Consider the following 23018-nt stretch of genomic DNA (forward strand, 5'->3'; position numbering starts at 1 on the left):
CTGGGATGTGACCTCACTGCCCCCAAGGTAGGGAAATCTTACATTTAGCACTGTGCTTTGTGGGGCAGAACCACAGAGATTCTTATGGGTCATTCACAGGGAATGTGCCTCAGGAACAGAAATCACCTTTTTGGACTGGTAATGGAGGCTCTCATGCCTACTGCCCTGAGCCCTGATGTGTTTTCTGTATGGTTACTAATGGCTGCGTCTGCTGACCATAATTGATTAGTTTAGAAGTTAATACTAACTACTTATTCTCTGCCAGATCATGTGGCATTTTTATCCACATGAAATCTGATGCAGAGCCCAGCTTTTCAGCAATGCTCAGAGAGGCTGTTATGGTGTTTTCCAAAACATGCCATGTTTTCCTTTGGGGAAAAAAAGACTTTTTTTCCCTTTGAAACTTAGCACCATGCTTGTCACAGACAGAGGAGGGAAGGTGTGAAAGTGTCAGAGTTAAGGTGTGCCACAGTGTTCTGCAGAACACCTTCATCCTGGGCTCTGAGAAGGGCAGGAGCTCTGTACAGTCTGTGAGCTAATGCTGGGAATAGTCGGTGAAGCTCAGCTGGCATTGCCCAAGTCACAGCAAATCAGACAAGTCCAGGTACTCACTGTGATAGTCCATGATAGGTACAAATGTATGTTCCAAAGATTTAGCCAGGCCTGGTGATGCACACCTTTAGTCTCAAGCAAGTGGAGAATGAAGCAGAAGGGTCTCTGAGTTCAAGCCAATCTGGTGTGCCCTGTTTCTAAACAAACAAGAAACATATTCACTTTAAAAGTTGATTATTCCAAAAATTTCAAAACAATATTTTCTCACATGCATTTATGAAGTAATTTAGCATTAAATATTGACATTGAATAACTCAGGTGTGGCCTGTTGTAGTCCTGAGTAAAATGTTAAAACTTAGGAAATCCAAATAAATTGTCCATCTTCCTAGCCCTGCTTCCTCATATGGAGAATGGAAATGAAATGATCACAATGGAGTCACTGATCACCAGGGCAGATACTCATGTATTTCTTTGCCTTGGCAAGAAGAGCAAACCGATTTTTCAGACCTCTTCTTGGGACATAAGGAATCATGTTGGTAGTTCTTGAGAATACTAACTTTTGTGATTGTTGTTTAGTATTTTTATTTGTTTGAGATGGGGATCTCACTTCTTAATCCATGCTGTTCTGGAACTCAATGTATAGCCAAGGCTGGGAGTAAACTCTTGGCAATCCTTTTGCCTGACTTCCTATTGTCCACAGTCATGTTTATAAGCATGTCCTGGACAGATGTAAATCATAGATGCTCATATGACCAGCAGTATATATGAGCAGCATACTCATATAACAGTAGCAGAAAATGATGTTTTCAGTTGATCTAACACCCCACAGTTGTGCCTTTATTATGTAAAAATAATGTATGTTAAGTAGCTCATGTCTGCCCAGCATAGCAAAAACTACTGGGGGTCAGTGTGAAGCAGAATATAGCTCATGCCTCTGATAAAAATTTTAATTACAGTTATTAAATGTAATTATTAATTAGTAAATAAATTAGTTGAAACATTTTGAGATAATTGTAGACTCGTGGATTCATATGAACAGCAAGGAGAAGTGCTAGATACTTCTTTCTACACAGTGTCTTCCAAGGAAATTTATCTGCATAGCTGTGCTGCTGTACTGTGACAACACTGAGCCGAGCTGGTGGCACAGGCCTGTCATCTCTACCACTCAGGAGACTAAAACAGGATAATTACACATTCAGAGCCAAGCCGGGCGGTGGTGGCGCACGCCTTTAATCCCAGCACTTGGGAGGCAGAGGCAGGCGGATCTCTGTGAGTTCGAGACCAGCCTGGTCTACAGGAGCTAGTTCCAGGACAGGCTCCAAAACCACAGAGAATCCCTGTCTCGAAAAAACAAACAAACAAACAAACAAACAAAAAACCACATTCAGAGCCAGTCTGGGCTACAGGGAGAGCCTGGGCTACCGTGAGTTCAAAGACAGCCAAGGAAACTTACTGAGACACTTAAAGTTGAAAAGAAATGAAAGACCAGAAGCAACGGCACACACTGTCAGTCCCAGCACTTGGGAGGCAGAGGCAGGCAATCTCTGTGAAGCAAGCTGGTCTAGAGATTGAGTTCCCGGCATGCCAGGGTCACAAGTGAGACTCTATCTCCAGGGGCAGGAGGAGAAAAGGAAAAACTGTGGACTAGGGGTGTCATTCATGGGCAGAGCACTTGCCTGGCATGTGGAGATTCCTGGCTCCATCAACCACAACCAAACATCACTGTAGTAATATTTTATACCTTCTGCATCTTGACAGATTCAGAAACATTCACTTCTCTGTGGGCATCTAGTTCAGTGTCTAATTTTACATACATCTATTTTTATGTATGTCTAATAATTTTATGCAGGGTGCCTTTGACCACAGGCACCATCAGTCATCCACAGAAAGACCAGCTCCATTGCGGGGTGCTTGCTTTTGTAGTTAGATTCAAACAAAATTAAAATTGTTTAAAAAAAACTTTCAAAGTCATTTTAACCTGTGTCTATTGTGTATTATTTGAGGGTTACTAGAAGTTCAGACACTAGCCCCCACTCCCCTGATAATGCCCCCCTCTTTGGGTGTGCAATGTTGTATCGGACTGGAGGCCACACACGTGCTAGAAGGAGTTCACCTGCTGAGCCACAACACCTGTCCCCTTTCTTTCAATAGCTTTACCTCGGCTTGCTTAAAGTCATCTCCAGGTTTGATCTGTTAGAATGTCTACGTCCTCGGGATTTACACACCTCATCTCTTTTCCCTGTGACGTCATAGGTCTAAAATGTGATCAGATGAATGACACTGAAGAATTAGTGTGTGATATCAACATCTGTCCTCCCAGTGTTTGGGAAAAGGCATCAATCCGTGTGATACAGCATCTCAGACACACGACACTCTGGCCCTCGTTTCTTCTCTAACTCCCCTTGGCTCATCCCGAATCCCCTTTGAGTATTCTCTGTATCCTCTCCCCTCTCACACTGGTCCACCAGCCGGTCGGCCTCCTCCCTAAAGTGCTTGCTTCAATCCTTCCTCTTCGAGAGTCCGTGAGTCCAACCTTGGGTTTGCAAATGCTGGTCTCTTCCTCTTCCCACAATTCCCAGTGTGATGCATGTTCTATTTTACAGCTCTGGCAGTTGAGTCTTGTAGATGACATGGCAGAGCCATGTAAGGCAAGGAAGCATGTTGGTAAAGCTCCAAACCAGACCTTCTAAATAGAAATGTTGGCCATGCAGTGCAGTACCATCCAATATGCTAGACTCTTAGCAGGCTTTCTGGGACCTAAGGAGATATGAAAATGCTATTTCTTCTGCTTAGTGTTTTATCTCATAGACACTTGAGAGTCTTGCCTTGTTCCACACTGTATGAAGAACACTTCAGTTTAGGTTTAACCCTGCGGCTTTATGGGTTTATTGATATATTTGTTTATTTCCTCAACAACTCAGGAAAAGGGTGAAATTAAAAAGAAATACACTGTTGAATGGATAGATGTTCTGCTTAAGTCAATGGCTAGAAATAAGCAGTAGTGTATATGTGAAAAACAGTAGGGGTTTGGGCTATGTGTGTTGCATATGATATGTGTGGGCACATGTAGATGTATGTGGAGGCCAGAGGTTGACATGGGGTGTCTTTTTTGATTACATATTGAAGCAGGATCTCCTACTTCTACCCAAAGGTGGCCAGTTTGGCCAGTCTTGCAGGCATTTTACATTGTTGTTTGGCTCTGAACTCTGGCCGTCATGCTTGCCTGGCAAGAGCTTTGCCCATGTAACCTCCGTGTTTGTCAAAGTTGAGATGCCTGCTGGGTACCCTTTAAAATATATGGTCACTTCTCTTCCTCCTTTTCTTTCTTCCTCCCTTCCTTTCTTCCTCCCTTCTTCCCTCCCTCTCTCTCTCCCTTCCTCCCTCCCCCTCCCCTCCTCCCCTCCTTCCCTCCCTTCCTCTTTTCCTCCCTCCCTCCCCAGCTTTTATTTCCTTCACACATCTAAACAAGCACTCTATCACTGAACTATAACTCCAGCACTATTTTTACTTTTAAATTTTCAGGTAAAGTCTAAGTTGCCCAGGCTAGACTTGAACTCACTTGAACTCACTCTGTAGCGCAGGCTACCTACCCTTGAACTTTGTAGTCCAAGTTGTACTTAAGCTTGTCATCCTCCTGCTCCAACTTCCCGAAGAGTTGTGATTGTGAGTCTGTGACACCAGGCACAACTCTTCTTCTTCTTCTTTTTTTTTTTTTATTTCTGTTTCACAAATCATAAGCCTGGGTTTGTTCTGTCTTCCAATTCCATCTTCCTTATTGTAAATTCCAAACAAATCAGTTTTTTTTTTGTTCCTGACACAATCTCATTATGTAGCCAAGACTTGCCTAAAGCTTACTAAGTGGCTGAACTGAGGTGAGGCTGCCCTTGAACTCCTGATCTTCCAAAGTTCACCACCCAAGTACTGGGAATACAGGTTTGCCAGGTTTGCCACTACTGTACTGGTCTTTGAAGACACTGTTTGTTTGTTTGTGTTTTTTTGTTTGTTTGTTTGTTTGTTAGAGACACTGTCTTACTAGGTAGTCTTGGCTGCCCTGGAACTCCCTAAATGGGTAGACTAGTTTGACCTTGAATTCAGAGATCCTTCTGCTTCTGCCTCCTGAGTACTGGAATTAAAGGCGCCTGCCACCTCTGGCTCCCAAACCAACTTTTAATACTCGCCTTCTCCTAATGACATTCACGTGTCATGTTTTGGCTAAAGGTTTTCTCATGGGCCGGGTACTAGGGAATGAAGCAAGGGAGGAGTTTGTTTGGTGGCAAAACAAACTCCAGGTACGGGGAATTGTTTTATGCTGGCAATGACAGATATTTTAGAGAATTTCAAAGCAGATTTAAGAAAAGACTATTATTTAAGTGAGTAGATAATTACTCATTGAGGGCCTATGTTTTTTAAAAGACCCAAGAAATAGAGATGTGTCTCTTGGTCTGCTTTCTGGACCTTGTTCTGAAAATCCCTGGTAAGCAGTGGTCCACTGCATCTTGATGTGCAGGTCAGTATTTAAGAGCTGGCACAGTGGTGGGCTTGACGGTAGACATCTGTAATCCCAACACTCAAGAAGCTGAGGCAGGAGGATTTTTGCATGTAAGCATTTTTCTAGTTTCAAGTTACTTTATGGTTTAGCATTTAAAAATTTTTATCTTCACAATCTCTTGTAGCTTAAAATATTTTTATTGTTCTGATCTATATATCTCATTATATGACTCCACCCATTTCATGAAAAATCCCCCCCCCCCCCGAAAGCATGTGTCTTTTACATAACAGATTAGGGTTTTTAAAGCATTAGGACTTTAGGTAATACCAGATTGTGGTCAGCCTTTCTTTAAAGACTTCTCTACAGAAATGTATTTATGAGTGATAATCATACCTAGGATCAATATAAAGGTTTTTAAAATCGCGCTCTTGCAGGATGTTCATTGACGCTCTGGGTGATATGCCATGTGACAGAGCCAGTGCTCTGAGACACAGAGTGACAGGGAGAGCCGGTGTTTCTGGGTGTTTCTTCTGATGCTAATAGAATTAGTTAGTGAGCCCGTGACTAGCAGCACAATCCAAACCAGGCCAGTTGTCAAAGCCCACTTTTACCCCCTCACTTTGTAATGCATGCCCGTGGCTCTTTATGTAGTATTGCCTTTAGAGATAACAAATTTTCACAGTCTTAGGAAGCAATAAAATGCATTTAACACTAAATCTTTACTGAGCATAGTTTAATCTTTCTCTGATGCAGAAAGTACTTTATAATTTTATAGCTCGGCAGGCTCATTATTGTGTGCTGCTTATTATCCTGGCAAAGGGTTGGTGCTGTGGCCAAGCCCAGCCAGAGGAGCGACTGTGTGTCCGTGTGCATCCCTTGATTTTAAGACATACATTTTCTCACTCCCATTCCTCCCAGGTTTTGATTTCTGCCCTTCTGTATTCTTCCTGAATACATACATCACCCTCTTGAATTTCCTTAACAAAAATACAATTTCAGGCTTTCTAGATGTGAGGACCATGACAAAGTGATTTTATAGCCACTTCTGAAAGTGGCTAAACTTGGTGACAATTGTGTTTTATGACAACCTCTGCTTTCATGTCGCTGGCCTACTTTTATATCATCATTTTCCCCAACCCCAAATATGAACAATTTCATATCTCAGGATTGGGGGAAACAAATCCCTTTCCAGGAATACATTTTAATGGGAAAAAGCTCTTCCGTTAAGCCAGAGTCTCAGCACCTTTGCTCTGCAATATTCAATTCCTCACTCATTGGCAACCGTCACTACTTTTTGTGGTTCGTGTTCATAAAGGTTGGGGAAGAATTAGTGTTATGGAAGTAAACCCGATTAAAGGGGCTGTGGATCAGATCTGGTAACAGATGGCGCAGTGGAAATCAAAGGTTCTTTGCGGACGGCGTGGCAGCAGCTTGCCTCTGTTCTCTGTGCCTCCCTTCCTCACACTTGATAGACGCGTACAAATCACAGCAATCCTGTCTTGACAGCCAATTTCAAGAATTTGATCTGGTTAAAGACAGGGCTTTCCTGCTCGGCACAGAAACCTGCCTCGTTCCATTGTCGCGCGGCCACTTTCCCATCTCGGCCGTCAGCCTCACCTGCCTCGTCTAATGAAGTCGTACTTAATCACAGTTTTAAATCTTTACTGTTAATTACTTTTCTATTCAATTTTGCATTTCCTAAAGTCTCTGAGGGATTTATCCTCTTTCTCCCACACTCATTTGGTTCATACATATGTTTTTATGTTTTCCCGAAATTGTTATTCATTTTTAGAATTGTCAGAGGCATTCTTTGGGAATCTTTCCTTGAGAATCCTAATCACCAAAATCAGTAATGAAGAATTAATTCTGAGTTTCGTTTAAAAAATTGTTTAGTTTAAAAAGCAGGTTTCCTCATGACTGTTTCATGTATATTTAGCTTGGGTTGACCTTCCTCTGCCCTCTTCCTCTCTCCCCATCTCCCTACTGAAATACTTATTTTAGGGAAAAAGACATTAGTGTGACACATTAAAGTTCCCAAATCAGAAAAGAAAATAAAAAGAAAATTGCCGGAAGCGATTTCTAAAAGAAGCAGTATTTTAACAAAATACTAATTATTAAAAAATTAAGTCATACATGCTGCCTTCTCATCAGGCAAGCAAAATAAACTCATCAAGGCGTACATTTGGGTGTAGTACACATGACCAGCCTGCTTCTGCCTTGACCTCTGCCTTACACACTATGTGGTTACGCCTTCACAGACCCCTGACTGGGGCCTGATACACTCAGAGAACAGTCCTGGGAGTGCATCTTGCAAACCCATGTGTCATTTGGACTCTCTACCTATTCCAGAAAAGAAAACAGAAGAGAGGGGCCCAAACAGTCCACAGGAATGAAGAGAAGATTCGCTGAGGGAGCTGTGAGCAGTTGGTAGAAACCAAGGTTCCTACTGGCAGTCAAATCAAATGTAGTAACAACTCAGCGGCTCCCTGCTGCTAACTGACAGCATGGTGTCACACACTGGGACAAACAACCACTTAAACACTGATTGCACAGAATTGCCCTTTCTGCTAGCACCTCCCACCTTCCAGGGGAATGGGCAAAGAAGACAGCCATTTCTAGGAACACACCAAGAATCCGGCTGTCCGCTCCACCTCAGATGGTCACTGCTTTGTCCTGAGATCCCCAGGCAAGCAGTCTTCCCTAAATGTGGATGCTACAGCTTCACCAAGATGGGGCAAGTTTTCATAATGATTCTTTGTTAACATAAATGCACATGTGCATGCATGCGTGCACACACACACAAACACACATGCGTGTGTACACAGACATACATGGGTATACACACGGGCACACGGGGGCATACATGGAAACACATGCACAGAGACACACATGTACACACAAGTACACATGAGCATACATGGGAACACACACATGGGCACACACAGGCATAGGCATGGGTACACACAGGGCTACACATGGGTACATACGGGCATACATGAGAACATATGCAGGTATACACAGACATACATGGGAACACACACAGGCACACACCGTCTCTGTGTTAACTGAGTGTACTTTAATGTCAGGTCTTGCTCTCTAGATCTACTCTGTGGTCCTTATCAATATGGTTTTTGCTCAGATGCATTTTTTTTTAAAGCACTAGAAGAAACTTAGGGAAGTTTGCAGGAGATTCTTGTCATTTTACAAATGAGGGAACGGAGAGTCCAAATGGCACCATGGCCATGGGTGACAAAGCCAGGTCCTCAGGTAAACCTGATGTCTTCTACTGAGTCTAGCACTGACAAGTCTGGATCCAGACAGGCCCAGAGAACCTTGCTGTAGGCTGCTCTTTTTTTCTTTTCTTTTTTTTTTTTTAAATTAGGTATTTTAAATGCAAATAAGAGTTAGAAATTGTCCCTTTGCACTCTAGTGTTCGAATCTTTGGATGTGACAGAGTTCCTCTGACCTGAACCCTGCTCTTTGATGGCTTCTCCTGCCCTGCCTGCTGCAGAATAAATCCCTTTTTTTACAAAGCCCACCAGGGTGCAGAACACATCCTTAGTTACTTCCATGGCCTGGATGAAGTGGAGGTGTGGACTTGGTTACTCTCTTTGGCCTGTCTGTTTAGCTCCATCATCTCTTTGAAGCAGCCAGCTCAAAGAGGTGCTCAGACATGGACAGAGTCTCCAAATGAATGATTAGCTGGTCCCCTCCCCCCATTCCACTTGACTTCAGCTGGCCCACACCTGATACCAGCAGAGTATCCCCCTAACTTTGTCTTCAGTCACACATAGCCCCCAAGACCAGCTGCTTCTTTATCCAGATGTTGTCTTGCAGACTAAGCTATTGCCTTAAAAGTATAAATAGAGTTTAAGCACCGTCCAGCAGATGCGATACGTTATCTCTAGTTGTGTTGCAAATCTCCCTGAATACAAAAGTCTTCTATGTGCTTAAAGCAACCGTTTTTCTTTAAATGACTCCGATTCCCCATTTGGATTGTCTTACTAGCACAATTCACTCGTGTCTGAGTAGATTTGAGTCCCCACCCCCACCCCCAAGTATCTAGCCTGTCTCCCTGGAGGCAGCTGCTCTATGGGTTATTGTAACTGCTTTTGCAGAATATTTTATTAATGAGCAAAGGGTGACTTCTACTTCCAGGCACTTCTGATAGAATTCTTATTTCCTGTTTCATTGTAGCCCAAAGAATAGGAAGGGATATTCAGACAGCCCAAGCCTTCATTGACCTGGGTTTGATTTGTGAACTCCATCATTGGAGTTAGTGTGTGGAGCATCTATATTCGATTGTCATTTGTAAAGATCAGTTTACAGACTTCCCGTGAGTGAACCGTCTGTTTTCTTCTCCAGCGAGATGCGCGAGAAGGTCTTCATTTAGCTGCCAGTCCCCTGTGGTGTCGACTTCCCGATGGTGTACTCCTTGACTGCTGGAAGACAGAATTGTCTAAACATAAGCAAACTTTATTGATCCATATTTCTGTTTGAAGGACCGGAGATTTGCAGAAGCAGCCGACTCTTTCTTTCCTGACAGTGACTGCAGAGGGGGTGTTGTTCATGGTGTAGTAAATCTCGAAAACCAAGCAAATGTTAGCTTCAGTACATCATAGGCTTCATTCTGATGATTTATCGTAGGTGGTTTTTGCACTCTGAGAACCTTCATGTTTAGTGAGAGTCCCCACCCAGTGCCCAGAGCTGCTTCACACTACCCTGGGCTGGTGACCCAGCTCACCCTGGGACACTTATACCCACATGGGTTGGCAGGAGGGCACTCTGTTCTAAACCCCTTCTGCTCCTTGGTCTTTGGTTCCCAGGAGACTAACTTCTGTAAAGTAAGAATTATTCCTCGAGACAAAATGATTTGTTTTCCGATGTATACTGCTTATTGAGTGTCTAATTTGCCATTTGGACAGTTTCTTTAAGATCCACAGGTATCATGTCCCTGGGCAGCTTCAAGGACATAGTTAATTAAACTGCATTAAGAACAAATATACACACTTGTTAGAACACTTAATTTGCCTCAATAGTATTGACTACATGGCAGAAGTTTGTTTAAACTAAATGGTATTTCCCCCACTATGCTCCAGGACGTGAATGCGATTCGTATAATAGTTAACAGCCACCGTCACTTAAGTAGCGTGTTAGTTATAAAGTAATGCCATAAGAATTGATTGGGACTTGGCAGTGGAAGAGAGTGCTCCCTTCGAAGCCGAGGTAGAGGCTTAGTTGGAGTTTTAAACAGAATCGTGGTACATATAAACTGTATATTTTATAGACCTAAAGAGCTTACTCCATGTTACACGAGTGCCCATTATAGTATAGAAAATCCCACACAGTTAATTATGCAAAACTTTGTGCGTACGGTTAACCGGCATTGTTATGCATTTAACAGTTTTATTGATTTGCCCACTCACTGGGATCTAGACACAACAAAGAAGAGATGCTCACCCTCCCCCCCCAGGTTGAAACGGGTTCAAAAAAATAAGCTAAAGATAAACCACACCGCTCAGTGCATCTGAGTCAGAGCGACTCCTTAAGTATGGAAACCACCGACGGGCATGACGTATGACACGGGGTGACATCACAGCGTCTTTCTGGTCCCCGTTCGTAATGCTCATCAACCAGGAAGCAGAGTAACTCTCTTGGCAGTATGGAAGCAACGGGGGTTTTCTCCATCAGAAGCAGGTTGGAGTTCAGCACGAAGTGGTGGTGTTGCAGACCTGTAATCTCAACATTGAGTCGAGGCAGTAGGATCAGGGCTTCAAGGCCAGCCTCAACTACACCGGACATGAAACCTTGTTCTGAAAAATCAAATTAAGGGGCTAGAGAGATGCTCAGCAGTTAGGAGCACTTTCAGCACCCACGTGTCTGACCACAACCGCCTGCTACTCTCCAGTTTCGGGACTCTCCAGCCATTTTCTGGCCTCTGGGAGCCCAGGCAGGGATGCAACAGACGTAATACCTGCAGGCAAAACATTCATACAGGTAAAACAATTAAAAATTGATTTTGAAGATTTACAACTGAATAAAGAAATAGTCGGGGTCACAACAAAGTAGTGTTTGGCTTCAAGGTGTAGAAAGCTGGAGGTCGGTGTTTCTGCACACACAGTCTCTGCACACTTACACTATGCCCAGCTCTTGGAAGGTTGCGGGGTCTTCCCTGCATCTCCCTTGCCACCTGTCTGACCCCAGGGCTGAAAAGGAGAAAAGGAATTCTCTCCTGTCTTCCTTTGTTCTAGGTATTGCAGAGAGAACAGCTCTACAGTCCACTGGGTGGGGCTTTGAGTGTTGGGAGACAACCTGAGTCTTAGGGGTCCCCGGGACTTACACCAGGAGAGCTGATGAGCTCAGAGTCGGGGCAAGAGCGGGGGCAACTGTTGACTGTAAGGGTCGTGTCGCTTCATTTGAAGCCGCTGTTCGCGGAAGAAGCACCGTCTAGACAGGAGCTGAAAGCCCCACTCATGTGCTTGGAACTTTTCTTCTCCCCATTTTGGAATGTTGGGGAGCCCCTGCAGAAATAAGAGAGCTTCTCACTCAGATAGGGCCCAGTATTTTTTTCTGGGGCGCTGTGTCCTTATTCCCAGGCTATATAGCCAGGTCACTTTCTTGGGATGGGCCAAGTTAGAGTCTTCTGGACTCAGTGCATAAATACCTCCCTCTAAGAAGCAGCCTTACCTGGTGATTGTGATCTGATGGTGTTACAGAAAACTCTAGGCTAGCTGACTGCCCTTTGCACAATGAGACACTCAGCCTGCATATGCACAGGTATGTCGACCCTGTGTTTTTTGTCTTTCTGAGTATCTGGGTGAGGATCTATGATTCTTCATTGACAATCAGCGATCTCCTTCGATGAGGTTAACCAGGCAGACCTGCAGATCTTTCCTATTAAAAGAAAAACTCCTTTCTCATCCTTCCCAACTAAGCCAGTGTACCTTAATGCAATGATGGTATGTTAGACTCAGCAGCTGTCAAAGCACGGTATTACTGTGAAGCCGTAATGACACCCTGTCTCTCTAAAGTAGTCATGTTTTCTCAAATCACACGTTGCACCGTGGATTTCTGACATGACACTTCATTCGGCTGCTTTCCCCGTCTTCAGCATCTCCATTCTCCCACAATAGCAGCTGATGCCCATTTCCTTACTAAGTGATTCGCATTTTGCCACGTTACAGAGCGCAATTAGTTGGGGAGGGGACACTTTGTAAAGTCTTGCTGTATGTTGTAACTCAAGCTGCCAAGGGAGCCAAGCTGGGCTCACCAACTCTGCAGCCTGTCCCTGGAGGGTTTGTGGCCTTAGACCAAGGGCTTCTTCTAAGAGCGTCAATGAAAAATAACTATAGGCTACCGAGATCTTGACTTTTAAACAAAACAGGTTCGTGAAATCCTGTGATTGATTTGTAAATGTGTCCCATTTCTGGCTTCTGTTGTTTTCTCATGAACACACGTTGGAGAGATGGTTTTTTAAAACATTTTGAATTTTAATGATGACAGGTACCTATTTAGAACCTCCAGGATATCGCAGAAGAAGCGAAGTGATGACATCATCAACTATCCTTTATTTAGCTTCTGGATTTGTTTGCCACTGGTGTACATATAAGAATAGTCTCAGACCTTGTCTGAGTGTGATCATCAAGATGGGGTATGGAGACTGCTACACACAGTTTCCTATATGAATATGAGCTTCATTTTTGTTTTGAGACATCTTGGATGCATAGCCCAGAAAGATTTCCAACTCTGGTTTTCTGGCCTCAGCTGTCAGCTGCAGGGACTGCTGTATTATGAGCCCATTTTTATCTGTTTCATTTTTGGTTTTTTCATTTATGGGAGTAGGAAATACGCTCAAATTTTGTGTAGAATTCACTTGGTAAAATATTAGCTGTTTTCCTCTCATCCCAGTCTTTGGAATGCTGAGATCCTGAACAGATCACAGTCCCAGCCTAGCCTGGACTAAATCACAAGATGCTGTTTCAAAACAAACAAACAAACAAACAAACGAAAATAAGACATTAGAGGTGCTCATGCTCGGAGCAAGGGAGATGGGTCAGCGGTAAAGGCATTAGCAGTAGAATCTTAACGACCCAGACTTTCTCTCGAGATCCTGAGCCATAGAACTAACAAGCTGTCCTGAGACCTCACACACAGGCCATGTCATGCACAACACATACATGTACAGATATAGTCAACTAAAAACTCATGGTTGGGGATGAAGAGATGGCGCAGCAGTTGAGTGCACTCTTGCAGAGGCCCTGGGTTCAATTCTCAGCACCTGCATGGTGGTGTCCATGTCTCTGTAATTCCAGTTCCAGAGGGATCTGACACAGACTTCTGCATTTGCCAGCACTGAGCATGTACACAGAACATATAATGCATGTATGCAAATTTAGAAAAACCTCGTATTTTGAGAAATTGGCTAAAAAAAAGTAATATTACTGAAAATGTTTGTATATCAGCATTTAATAAACACATATGTTTCCCAAATTTGGATCCTTTCTTTGAAATGTAGCCCCCCCCTGCATGTGGATATAAAAGTATGGAAACTCAAACTTGGTGGCCCTTCGTTCACGCTTATATATTACCTGGATCTGGGGAGAATTGCTAGAAACAATTAACTCGATAATTATAATATAAATTGAATATTAACTCACACATTGTCCTCTTGTTTCCCCTACAGCAGCAACTTTAATTGATCCTTTTCTTTTTCTCCACTTTCTCTCTCTGCACAAATGTACACCATAGTTAATTAACGCATTCACTAGGAAGTGTGGTTTTCCTCATTTCTAACATCTAACACCAAAATAACTGATATAATCATTTATACAGTCTAATTAATATGCACATAATTACAACTATAATATGCTTTATATAATTATAAGTGATATAAAATATATCCGGATAACTTGAAGACCCCTAGGCTGGGAAGTATTCCTATGTCGAGGCTCATGATCAGAATTGCTTGAAAGCAAGTCTTAAGCAGTATTGCAAGTGTTTTTTAAAGTCCTTACATTTCATGAAGGCTGTTAAATTCCTCAAATTTTGTACCTTACATAAAAATGTCATTGTCATTCAAAAAAAAAAAAGACGGTTCTGAGAACGAAGCCCAGGACCTGCTGCGTGCTGCGTGCTGACTAGACCAGCCCTCTCCTCCTCAGTTAAATCCCCAGGACCCTCCCCTCTGCCTCATTCAGAGGGTTTCTGAAAGCTCTTTCTCCTGCTTCCTTGTTCCCATCTTTTCACCCAAAATAATAAAAATAAATGTAAACTGTATTGAAGCTTTAAAATAAATATTTCCTACACATTTTGATGCATGTTATTTCTATTCATAATTCTTAAGTAAATTTAGAGTTTTTTTTATTAATCCAATGTGACCTGAAATTTCTGCATTAACAGCATAATGTGGAGTTGGGCTTATTCGCTCTGGCTACAGATAAAGCCATCATCTTGAAAACGGCTCTTTCTGACAAAAAGGTGTTCTTTTGAAATAAAGTCGTATTCAGTCCATTCCTCTTAGAGTAAATGCGAATTTTAGTGCCTCTAATTTTAGATTGAAGTGAAGTCTAGAATAAAACCCACCAGCTGACAATTGAATTTATAGATAGTTGTGAATATTTCAGGCTTGAATAATAGAGCTGTAGAATTTCCAAGACCGAGAGCTGGAGAATTAAGACGGGCTGTGGTTTAGGCTATACTGTAATGGCGTCTAGGAAGTGTTCCCCGTAATGAGCTCAGCTGTGATGAGGAGACAATTGTGATCTTTGGGGGATTCTGTTTGGGCGTCACTCAACAGGGCGGATCAACAGCTAGGGTGGGGCCTTCTGTTTCCTTTCCATTTACAGCTGAACAGCAGAGGAATTAGCTGGGAGGGCAAAGCAGAAAGTTTCTGAGTACCCTCTGTCCCCTGGTCTCTGTGTGCCCTCTGTCCCATGATGGGCTCTGTGTACCCTCTGACCCCTGGTCGCTGTGTGTACCCTCTGTCCCCTGGTCTCTGTATGCCCTCTGTCCCCTGATGGTCTTTGTGTACCCTCTGTCCCATGATGGTCTCTGTGTGCCCTCTATCCCCTGGTCTCTGTGTACCCTCTGTCCCCTGGTCGCTGTGTGTACCCTCTGTCCCCTGGTCTCTGTGTACCCTCTGTCCCCTGGTCTCTGTGTGCCCTCTGTCCCCTGATGGTCTCTGTGTACCCTCTGTCCCCTGCTGGTCTCTGTTTACCCTCTGTCCCCTGGTCGCTGTGTGTACCCTCTGTCCCCTGGTCTCTGTGTATCCTCTTTTTTCTGATGGTCTCTGTGTACCCTCTGTCCCCTGCTGGTCTCTGTGTACCCTCTGTCCCCTAGTCTCTGTGTACCCTCTGTCCTCTGATGGTCTCTGTGTACCCTCTGTCCCCTGCTGGTCTCTGTGTACCCTCTGTCCCCTAGTCTCTGTGTACCCTCTGTCCTCTGATGGTCTCTGTGTACCCTCTGTCCTCTGATGGTCTCTGTGTACCCTCTGTCCCCTGGTCTCTGTGTACCCTCTGTCCCCTGCTGGTCTCTGTTTACCCTCTGTCCCCTGGTCGCTGTGTGTACCCTGTGTCCCCTGGTCTCTGTACATACCTTCTCTACCCTGGCTGGCTCAGCTATTTTTGTTTATTTATTTAGCTTTACTAGGGCTGAACTCATGGTCTCATGCAAGTAACCTACACCTGAGTTACATCCTCAACATTTTTCTGTGTGTATTTTGTGTATCTGTATGTGAGAGACCGTGTGTGTGTGTGTGTTGAGAGAGAGAGAGAGAGAGAGAGAGAGAGAGAGAGAAAGAGAGAGAGAGAGAGAGAGAGCGCATGTGTGCACGCATGTATGTTTGTATGTTTACAGGTGCCTGCATGTGTGGGCCTGTGTGTTGAAGCCAGAAGATAACCTTGGTTGTTTATTCTCAGGTGCTGTTCACTGTTTTTTACTTGTTGCTTTTTTTCTCCCCATCTCTTTCTTGTCCTCCTATTCTTTTATTTTTTAATTTTTAAAAATTTGACAAAGAGTCTCTTACTAGCCTGTACTGTGGTGAGTAGGCTAGGATGCTGGCTATCGAGGCCCTAGAACCCACCTGTCTCTGCCGGCTCTGACCTAGGATTACAAATGCATGCCACCAATGCCCATCACTTTTGTTTTTAAATGTGGATTCTAGTATTGAATTCAGGTAGCACTGTCTTCCCAGGCTTTAGATTTTGTGTTTTGAGACAGCATCTAAGTTGCATATGCTAGCCTTAAACTCACGGTAATCCAGACAAGTATTAAATTTGTGGTTCCCTTATTTCAATCTCGTCAGCAGATAGGGTTATAGGTATGTGCCCTCGGGCCCAGGTAAGTATATTTTAAAGATTTTTAAACTAAAAATAATTAATTACATGTATATGGTGGTATAGGTTATATGTAGTGTTTGTAGAAGTCAGAAGGTCTGTAGGATCCATCGGAGCCAGAGACACAGGCAGTTGGGAGTCACCTGCTATGGGTTATGAAAACCAAATTAAACTTCTTTCTGCAAGAGTACCCCATTCCCTTAGCCACCGACATATCTCTCCAGCTTCTCAGTCATGTTGTTGAATGTAAATGAACATTATTGAAAATTCTGTTGGCTCCTAGACATTTCTGCTAAAAAGTTTAGAATGAGATGCGAGTTCAAACCTTATTTCTTCCAATTCCTGGCTATGGAACCTTCATTATACTTCAGAATATCTGATGCTTAATTTCTTAAAGAGAAGCCCCTTCTAGGCATGCATGTATACACACACACACACACACACACACACACACACACACACACACCAAGATGAATGTGGCAGACATTAAATGAGGTAGTGTTTATGTTCAACTCAATATCTGGCACACCTAGAAGCCTTTGACTAATGACTACCTTATTCTTATTTCCGCTAGGCAAAAGTTATTAATTAAGGGCACATTTTATGTTGGAAAAGAACCACATACTACCTACAGCACAAATCCAGTTTGTTTGCTTTCATTCGTGACTGGGGTGACCAGATTTCATTTAGAAGATCCTGTCCCCGTTCCAGGGGCTTCCTTGGCAGTAATGCCCCCTGAACTCCCTGCTAGCTTCCAGGTTACTATAAAGTATGGAGTGAGATTTTGAAAGAGACAGCTGGCTAAAGTTTTCTCATTTTTCATGGATAGATTTGAACAACGTGTCTTTGACATGCACACATTTGGTGACTTAGCATATAGCTGTCCCATAAATGGCATGTTCATTTCTGGCCCTGCTCCTTAAACTAGTAGACCATAAATTTTAGAAGTTGACGAGGAGGAAAAAAAAACCTTGAGGGGACAAAGATGAGGAACAAGCCTGAAGTTTGAAGAGAACACTGGAGGAGACCTGGAAAGGAAGTGGCATCGTTTACGAACAGGCAACTCAAAGCAGTGCCCCATTGGGGGCGTGGGGAGGAGGATGGGAAAAAAAAGAAAGTGCCCGGGTGGGGCAATGAACGAGTTAATTGTCATACCTGTGAGAGAAGAGAAGGGAAGGGAGACCATCTATGGTCTGGTAGCCTAATAACTCCAACCAGTGGCCTAAGATCATAAAGTACGTGTGCGCAATCTGGTGATTGTAAGGGAAGAAGGGGAGTGGCCATGTAAGAGTTTTAGATGAAAAGGAAGTCGCAGGGCTGCTGTAAGTCAAGCCGCCGACCTGCTTTCCCTCAAACACCAACTTGAGGAGAATGCTTGGCCCGGAGTGCAGGCAGGGGGACAAGGAAAAAGATCTATTAATTACAGTGCCCATTAGCAGTGACGGGAACAAGCAGATACAGGAGGGAGAGGATGCTGTCGCCAGGACTGGCAAGTGGGATAGTTTTTCTTTCCCTTGCTCTTGGGGAAGGGGAAGCAAGGGGGCCTTTGGGTGGCTTTCCCCTTCTGCCAGCACGCAGTAATATGGCCTGGCTTCAAGGAGCAGAGACGTTCCCCCAGTGAAATGCATCTGAGGAAGAAAAGAAGCAGATCCCTGCCCTTGTACTTTGTTGTTGAGACTGCCCACTCAGAAGAGTTAGGTGGACATTTCTCATCAGAAATTCCATAGTATCCTCCCTTTACTTGAAAGGAATTGAAACAATGGGGGAAGGGAGACATGAAGGAGGGCGTGAAATTTGTTCGGTGATAAAATATCATTAGATTTATAGTGAAAGTGATAATTGCATCCATTCCGCTATACTGTGACTACTCCCCCAAATTCTAGAGAATGACCATCACAGTGGGATCCCCATAAATCAACTTTCCACTGGGAAGCAATTATCTAAGTCCCTTTCTCAACTGTCACCTCTTCTTACTGGCTACTGGGGTTCTCAGAGCCTTGCATAAGAGGGTTTTTATGCTGTGGCGAGGCAGAAAGCCAAGAGGACCAATTACGTCTTTGCATCTAATTACCTTTATAGAAATCTACCCACTTATGGGGCCAACGAAGAGAGGGGGTGATGTCTTTCTTCTAGGTTAGAGAAATAGTTTGTCAGGTTAGGCACTTCATCCCAGAGCCTTTCATAAGGTGTGATGTTAAGGGGGAGTCAAGGAGAGGACCATCATAAATCTCATTTTTCTAAAATGATGAGATACTTTCCTATGCTACAGCGCAGGATGTCTCAGATTTCCTGACTCATAGGTACTGTAGAATTCAAGCAGAGTTTTTTAGAGCCACATTTCTACTGTTCTCTTTCCCTTTCCCTGCTCTGAGGCATGTACACACCCACACACACGCATGCACACAAACAGATACACACATGCACTCACACACACACACACACGCGCGCGCGCAAGCATGCACATGCGCACACACGCACACACGCACAGATGCACACATGCATGCATGCGCACACACAGTCATGCACACACACATACATACACACACGGACACACACGCATGCACATGCACACGCACTCATGCTTACACACACGCACGCATGCACATGCGTGCGCGCACACACTCATGCTCGCTCTCGCACAGATTATTTACTAATCAATGTCATCAGCCTTTCACTAAGCTCCGTGAAGGTGCTGAGATGGTGTGCTTGCTCTCAATCCGTCCTTCTGGAGCCTGAGAATATCTGCGCTGGCTGCAAACGAAAAGTTGGCTTCTGTTTGTGATAAAATGGATGTGGCATCAGGATGTGGAGTCGAACACAGAGTGGAGATAAATGCAATTTGAGGAACGGCGGGGACTTTGCAAATCGGCACAGCTCTCTTGATAAATTTAGAATCTGGAGAGCCATGGTAGCATTGACAGTGGTTCTTCAAGAGAAAGATAAAATAAAAGCAACTGGACCCTGTAGAGCTTTGTTTATGGCCTGTCTGGGAGCTTTGATGTAACCCTGTCATGCCCTTATGCTGATTACCTTCTTGTAGAACAAGAGGTATTGACTGGAGACTGAGTGATGGGTAGTCCCAGCCCTCAGGAAGCACTCTTAAAGAGCAATGGCTTTTACATACCAATACGGCTGCTCTCTCCTCCCCTCCTGCTTTCCTTATCTGCCCCTCTCTGCCATGTATTTGTATCTCCATCTCTGGGACTCTTTAACATTCTCTCTCTTTCTCCCTCTCTCTATCTGTCTCCCCCTTTTTCTCAGGCTTCTCTGCAGAATGTCAAACAAAGATCGGCACATTGATTCCAGCTGTTCGTCCTTCATCAAGACGGAACCCTCCAGCCCAGCCTCCCTGACGGACAGCGTCAACCACCACAGCCCTGGTGGTTCTTCCGACGCCAGTGGGAGTTACAGTTCAACCATGAATGGCCATCAGAACGGACTGGACTCGCCACCTCTCTACCCCTCTGCTCCTATCCTGGGAGGTAGCGGGCCTGTTCGGAAACTGTATGACGACTGCTCCAGCACCATCGTTGAGGATCCCCAGACCAAGTGTGAATATATGCTCAACTCCATGCCCAAGAGACTGTGCTTAGTGTGTGGCGACATTGCCTCTGGCTACCACTATGGGGTTGCATCATGTGAAGCCTGCAAGGCCTTCTTCAAGAGGACGATTCAAGGTGAGTGCCTACCCCATCGAGCACTGTTCCTTTCCTCTGGTACTTACCCTTCCATTCCATGCCATGCACACTGATGAGAAAATTTTGAGTAGAAAACACAAATACATGGAGGATCTATGGAATCACCCCTCTCCAGGTATCCGCCACACCCTTCCTGTCTCGCTGTGAAGCTTTCTGTGGGCAATGATACTAAAGACATTTCAGAGAATACGGTAGGTCTGCAGAACAGCCGAGCAGGGCCTGCTAGGTTCCTGGTGCTCTTCCCCACACTGCTTTGCTTGTAGATTTGAGAACGTGTTGAGTATTTAGATCTATGTTTCTGTTCCACGCGTGTATATTAGCATCCTTGGCAATCTCACCAACGTGTGGGTTACTATGTTCTCCCACCAGAATTGCTGGGTCTGGGATGGTAATCCTGGCAGGCCAAGAGTGACAGTTTGAGAAGTGCCACTCTAGACATATTTATCCTGATCTCAATGTGAATTAATTTGAATAGAAAACACATCCCCAAACAAATGCCAGCGTCTAACCTTTACAAACCTCTAGATTTAGAAATAACATGATTATTTTCCATGCAAAATAGAGAATATTGAAATTTGTAGCCTCTCTTTTAAACTAGTTATATACAAACATAAAACTCAGCATATGTACACACACACACATATATATATTCTGGCAGAAAATCAGTTTTCACTTTTTTGATCTCTTGTGACACTCTTTAGAAGTATATGAGGGGAAGAAAGAATAATCATATATCAAGGGTCTAAAGCACACCAGTGTTTCTGCTCATGGTATATACATGTATGCTTGCATATGCATGCGCGCGCGCACACACACACACACATACAAGCACATGGTGTGGACAGGTAAGGATAGATAGACAGATAGGTATAATATGTAGATGACAGATAAATGATAGCTAGCTAGATAGATAGACAGACAGACAGATAGATACAGGCAGACAGACAAATAGATAATATGATTATGTTGGGATTGCACTCCAGGCCTTCTGCATGTATTCTCCCACTGAGCCACGCCCAGCACCATATATATGTCCAACAGCCAGTCATATACACAAAGTCTAACTTTTAATGCATCTGCATTTCTCAAACTTTTTTGATTATTGGGAATTTCTTGCAAACAATGTTCTTAAACATTTTTTCCAGAGCCTTATCCCCTAAGTTCTGTACTAATTTGTCTTTGGTATGGCCATGGCCAAGGCCAAGGGGGATTTTTGTCAGTTTCCTAGGTGATCCCTCACGTGAAGTCAAGGTGATGAGTTGGTGCACTCTGGTGTGTTAATGTACCAGTGGTCCTCAGAGTGGGATAGCAGGGCCGGACCTGTCAGCATCACCAACGAATGTGTTAAAAGTGCAAACCCTAGGCCTCTTCCTAGGCTAACTCGACAAGAGTCTCTGGTGTGAGCCTGGAAAGCTAGACTCCACAGTCCTCTAGCTGCTGAGGTCGGGGCCTGAGACCCTGAAGCCCATTGATAGTGATTTCCCGAGGATATCTGGCTATGCATCTGCATGGCCTTTCTAGAATGTATGTAAAATCAGGTTATTCAGAACCCGAAGTGCCGCGATGTGCTGGTTTTTAAGGTATGAAGGAGGTGTTTCTTGCTAAGTACTAATACTTTTTACGTATTTTCATAGGTGAGTCTAGAGCCTCCTCCATGCACGTGGGGTAGCTCCCTACTTTTACTCTTTGTTGTGCTGGACATTGGGCACTTGGGATAGAAGCCAAGCCTTGTGCAGGCTGTGTAAGGCTCTCTCCCTGTGGACAGCTCATCTTCCCCTTGTCTTCTTTCTTGCAGCGTCCTCATCTGTGGCTGAGAACTCAGGGTTTACTGACGGCTCACAAATAAGACGCTGAGTGTAAGCTCATTTCTAGACTCACGGTTACCCTGCCCGAAATGCCAGGTTCAATCCTAGCACTGAAACTTTTTAAAATAAACATACACTGTTCAAGACATCATAGCTCTTACATAATAGAGCGGACATCTCCATAGGCTCTTGCGGTTTGAGGTGAAATACACATCCAAGTTCATGTACGGTCTTCATGCAATCAGTAACCTCTAACAGATGCAGCTTTCCATTTTCTTGACCAGAAGATCGTGCGTTAATATTTTTCTTATTAAAATCCTCCAACCCTGGAATCTTTTTTTCAACACCCATACTTGGTACGATGCTTAAGAACAGAAGTAATACAAAGTCACATGTAGAGATTGAAAATGTGGCTCAGTGACCTAGCATGGACTTAGCATGGACAAGTCCCTGGGTCCAGTTCCTTTAACCACCACTGGGAACAACAGCAACAAAATATGTAAGGGTATTCACTGTGACATTTGGACAAAGTATATCTTCATCCTATTCACTGACAATGGCAAAATTTAAGGATGAAAATGCCTCAAATCTCTGATTTATTTTATTAGCCACTGGCTAATATTACTAGAATCCTTGGGTTTCAGAGTGTATGAAATTCAGTTTGTTAGTAACTTTTGTTAAATTTGGTCTGGCATGAAGATAAATGTTTGGGGATGAAGGAACAAATGCAGGTTAGGCTGATAAAAGCAGTGGACGCTCCCGGTCAAAACCAGTACCATTTACCGACAGATTTTTCCATAGCTGGCGTGATCGGGGCAGTGTGCTGGCTACAGCTTCTTTCATCCTCTCAACATCCTTTGCCAATTCTACTCCTCAAGCTTGTGGGTTGAGATGAATTCTTCCCCTACAAGTCTCTTGCTTTTGGTGGGGGGACATCAGCATCTTAGAGTAGCAAAGAGGATTTATGTCTATTCTTTGACTTGTTTTGCTGAGACAGAATATGCAGAGGAAAAGTAATAATAGTTGGTTGTTTTCTTTTGTTTTTGATTTTTTTTTTACATTTAAAGCAACACAGATTATTACTTTGATGCGAACAAAATAGTTATTGACTGAGCAACCGCTGGCATGGAGCCATCCGTGT

At 43.8% G+C, this 23018-nt stretch overlaps 1 protein-coding gene across 5 annotated transcripts in view; it reads left to right on the plus strand.

The window, feature by feature from the left end:
• Esrrg (estrogen related receptor gamma) overlaps nt 1-23018 on the plus strand; it is a 559413-nt gene that overhangs the window by 365216 nt on the left and 171179 nt on the right. For all 5 annotated transcript variants that reach the window (XM_057769722.1, XM_057769723.1, XM_057769724.1 and 2 more), the window contains one exon: nt 19636-20051. In XM_057769722.1, the coding sequence (XP_057625705.1) occupies nt 19649-20051 (403 nt within the window). In that variant the 5' untranslated portion in view covers nt 19636-19648. The remainder of the gene's footprint in view (nt 1-19635; nt 20052-23018) is intronic.

This window comes from Chionomys nivalis, chromosome 5 (genome assembly GCF_950005125.1).
Source record: "Chionomys nivalis chromosome 5, mChiNiv1.1, whole genome shotgun sequence".
Lineage (NCBI taxonomy): Eukaryota > Metazoa > Chordata > Mammalia > Rodentia > Cricetidae > Chionomys > Chionomys nivalis.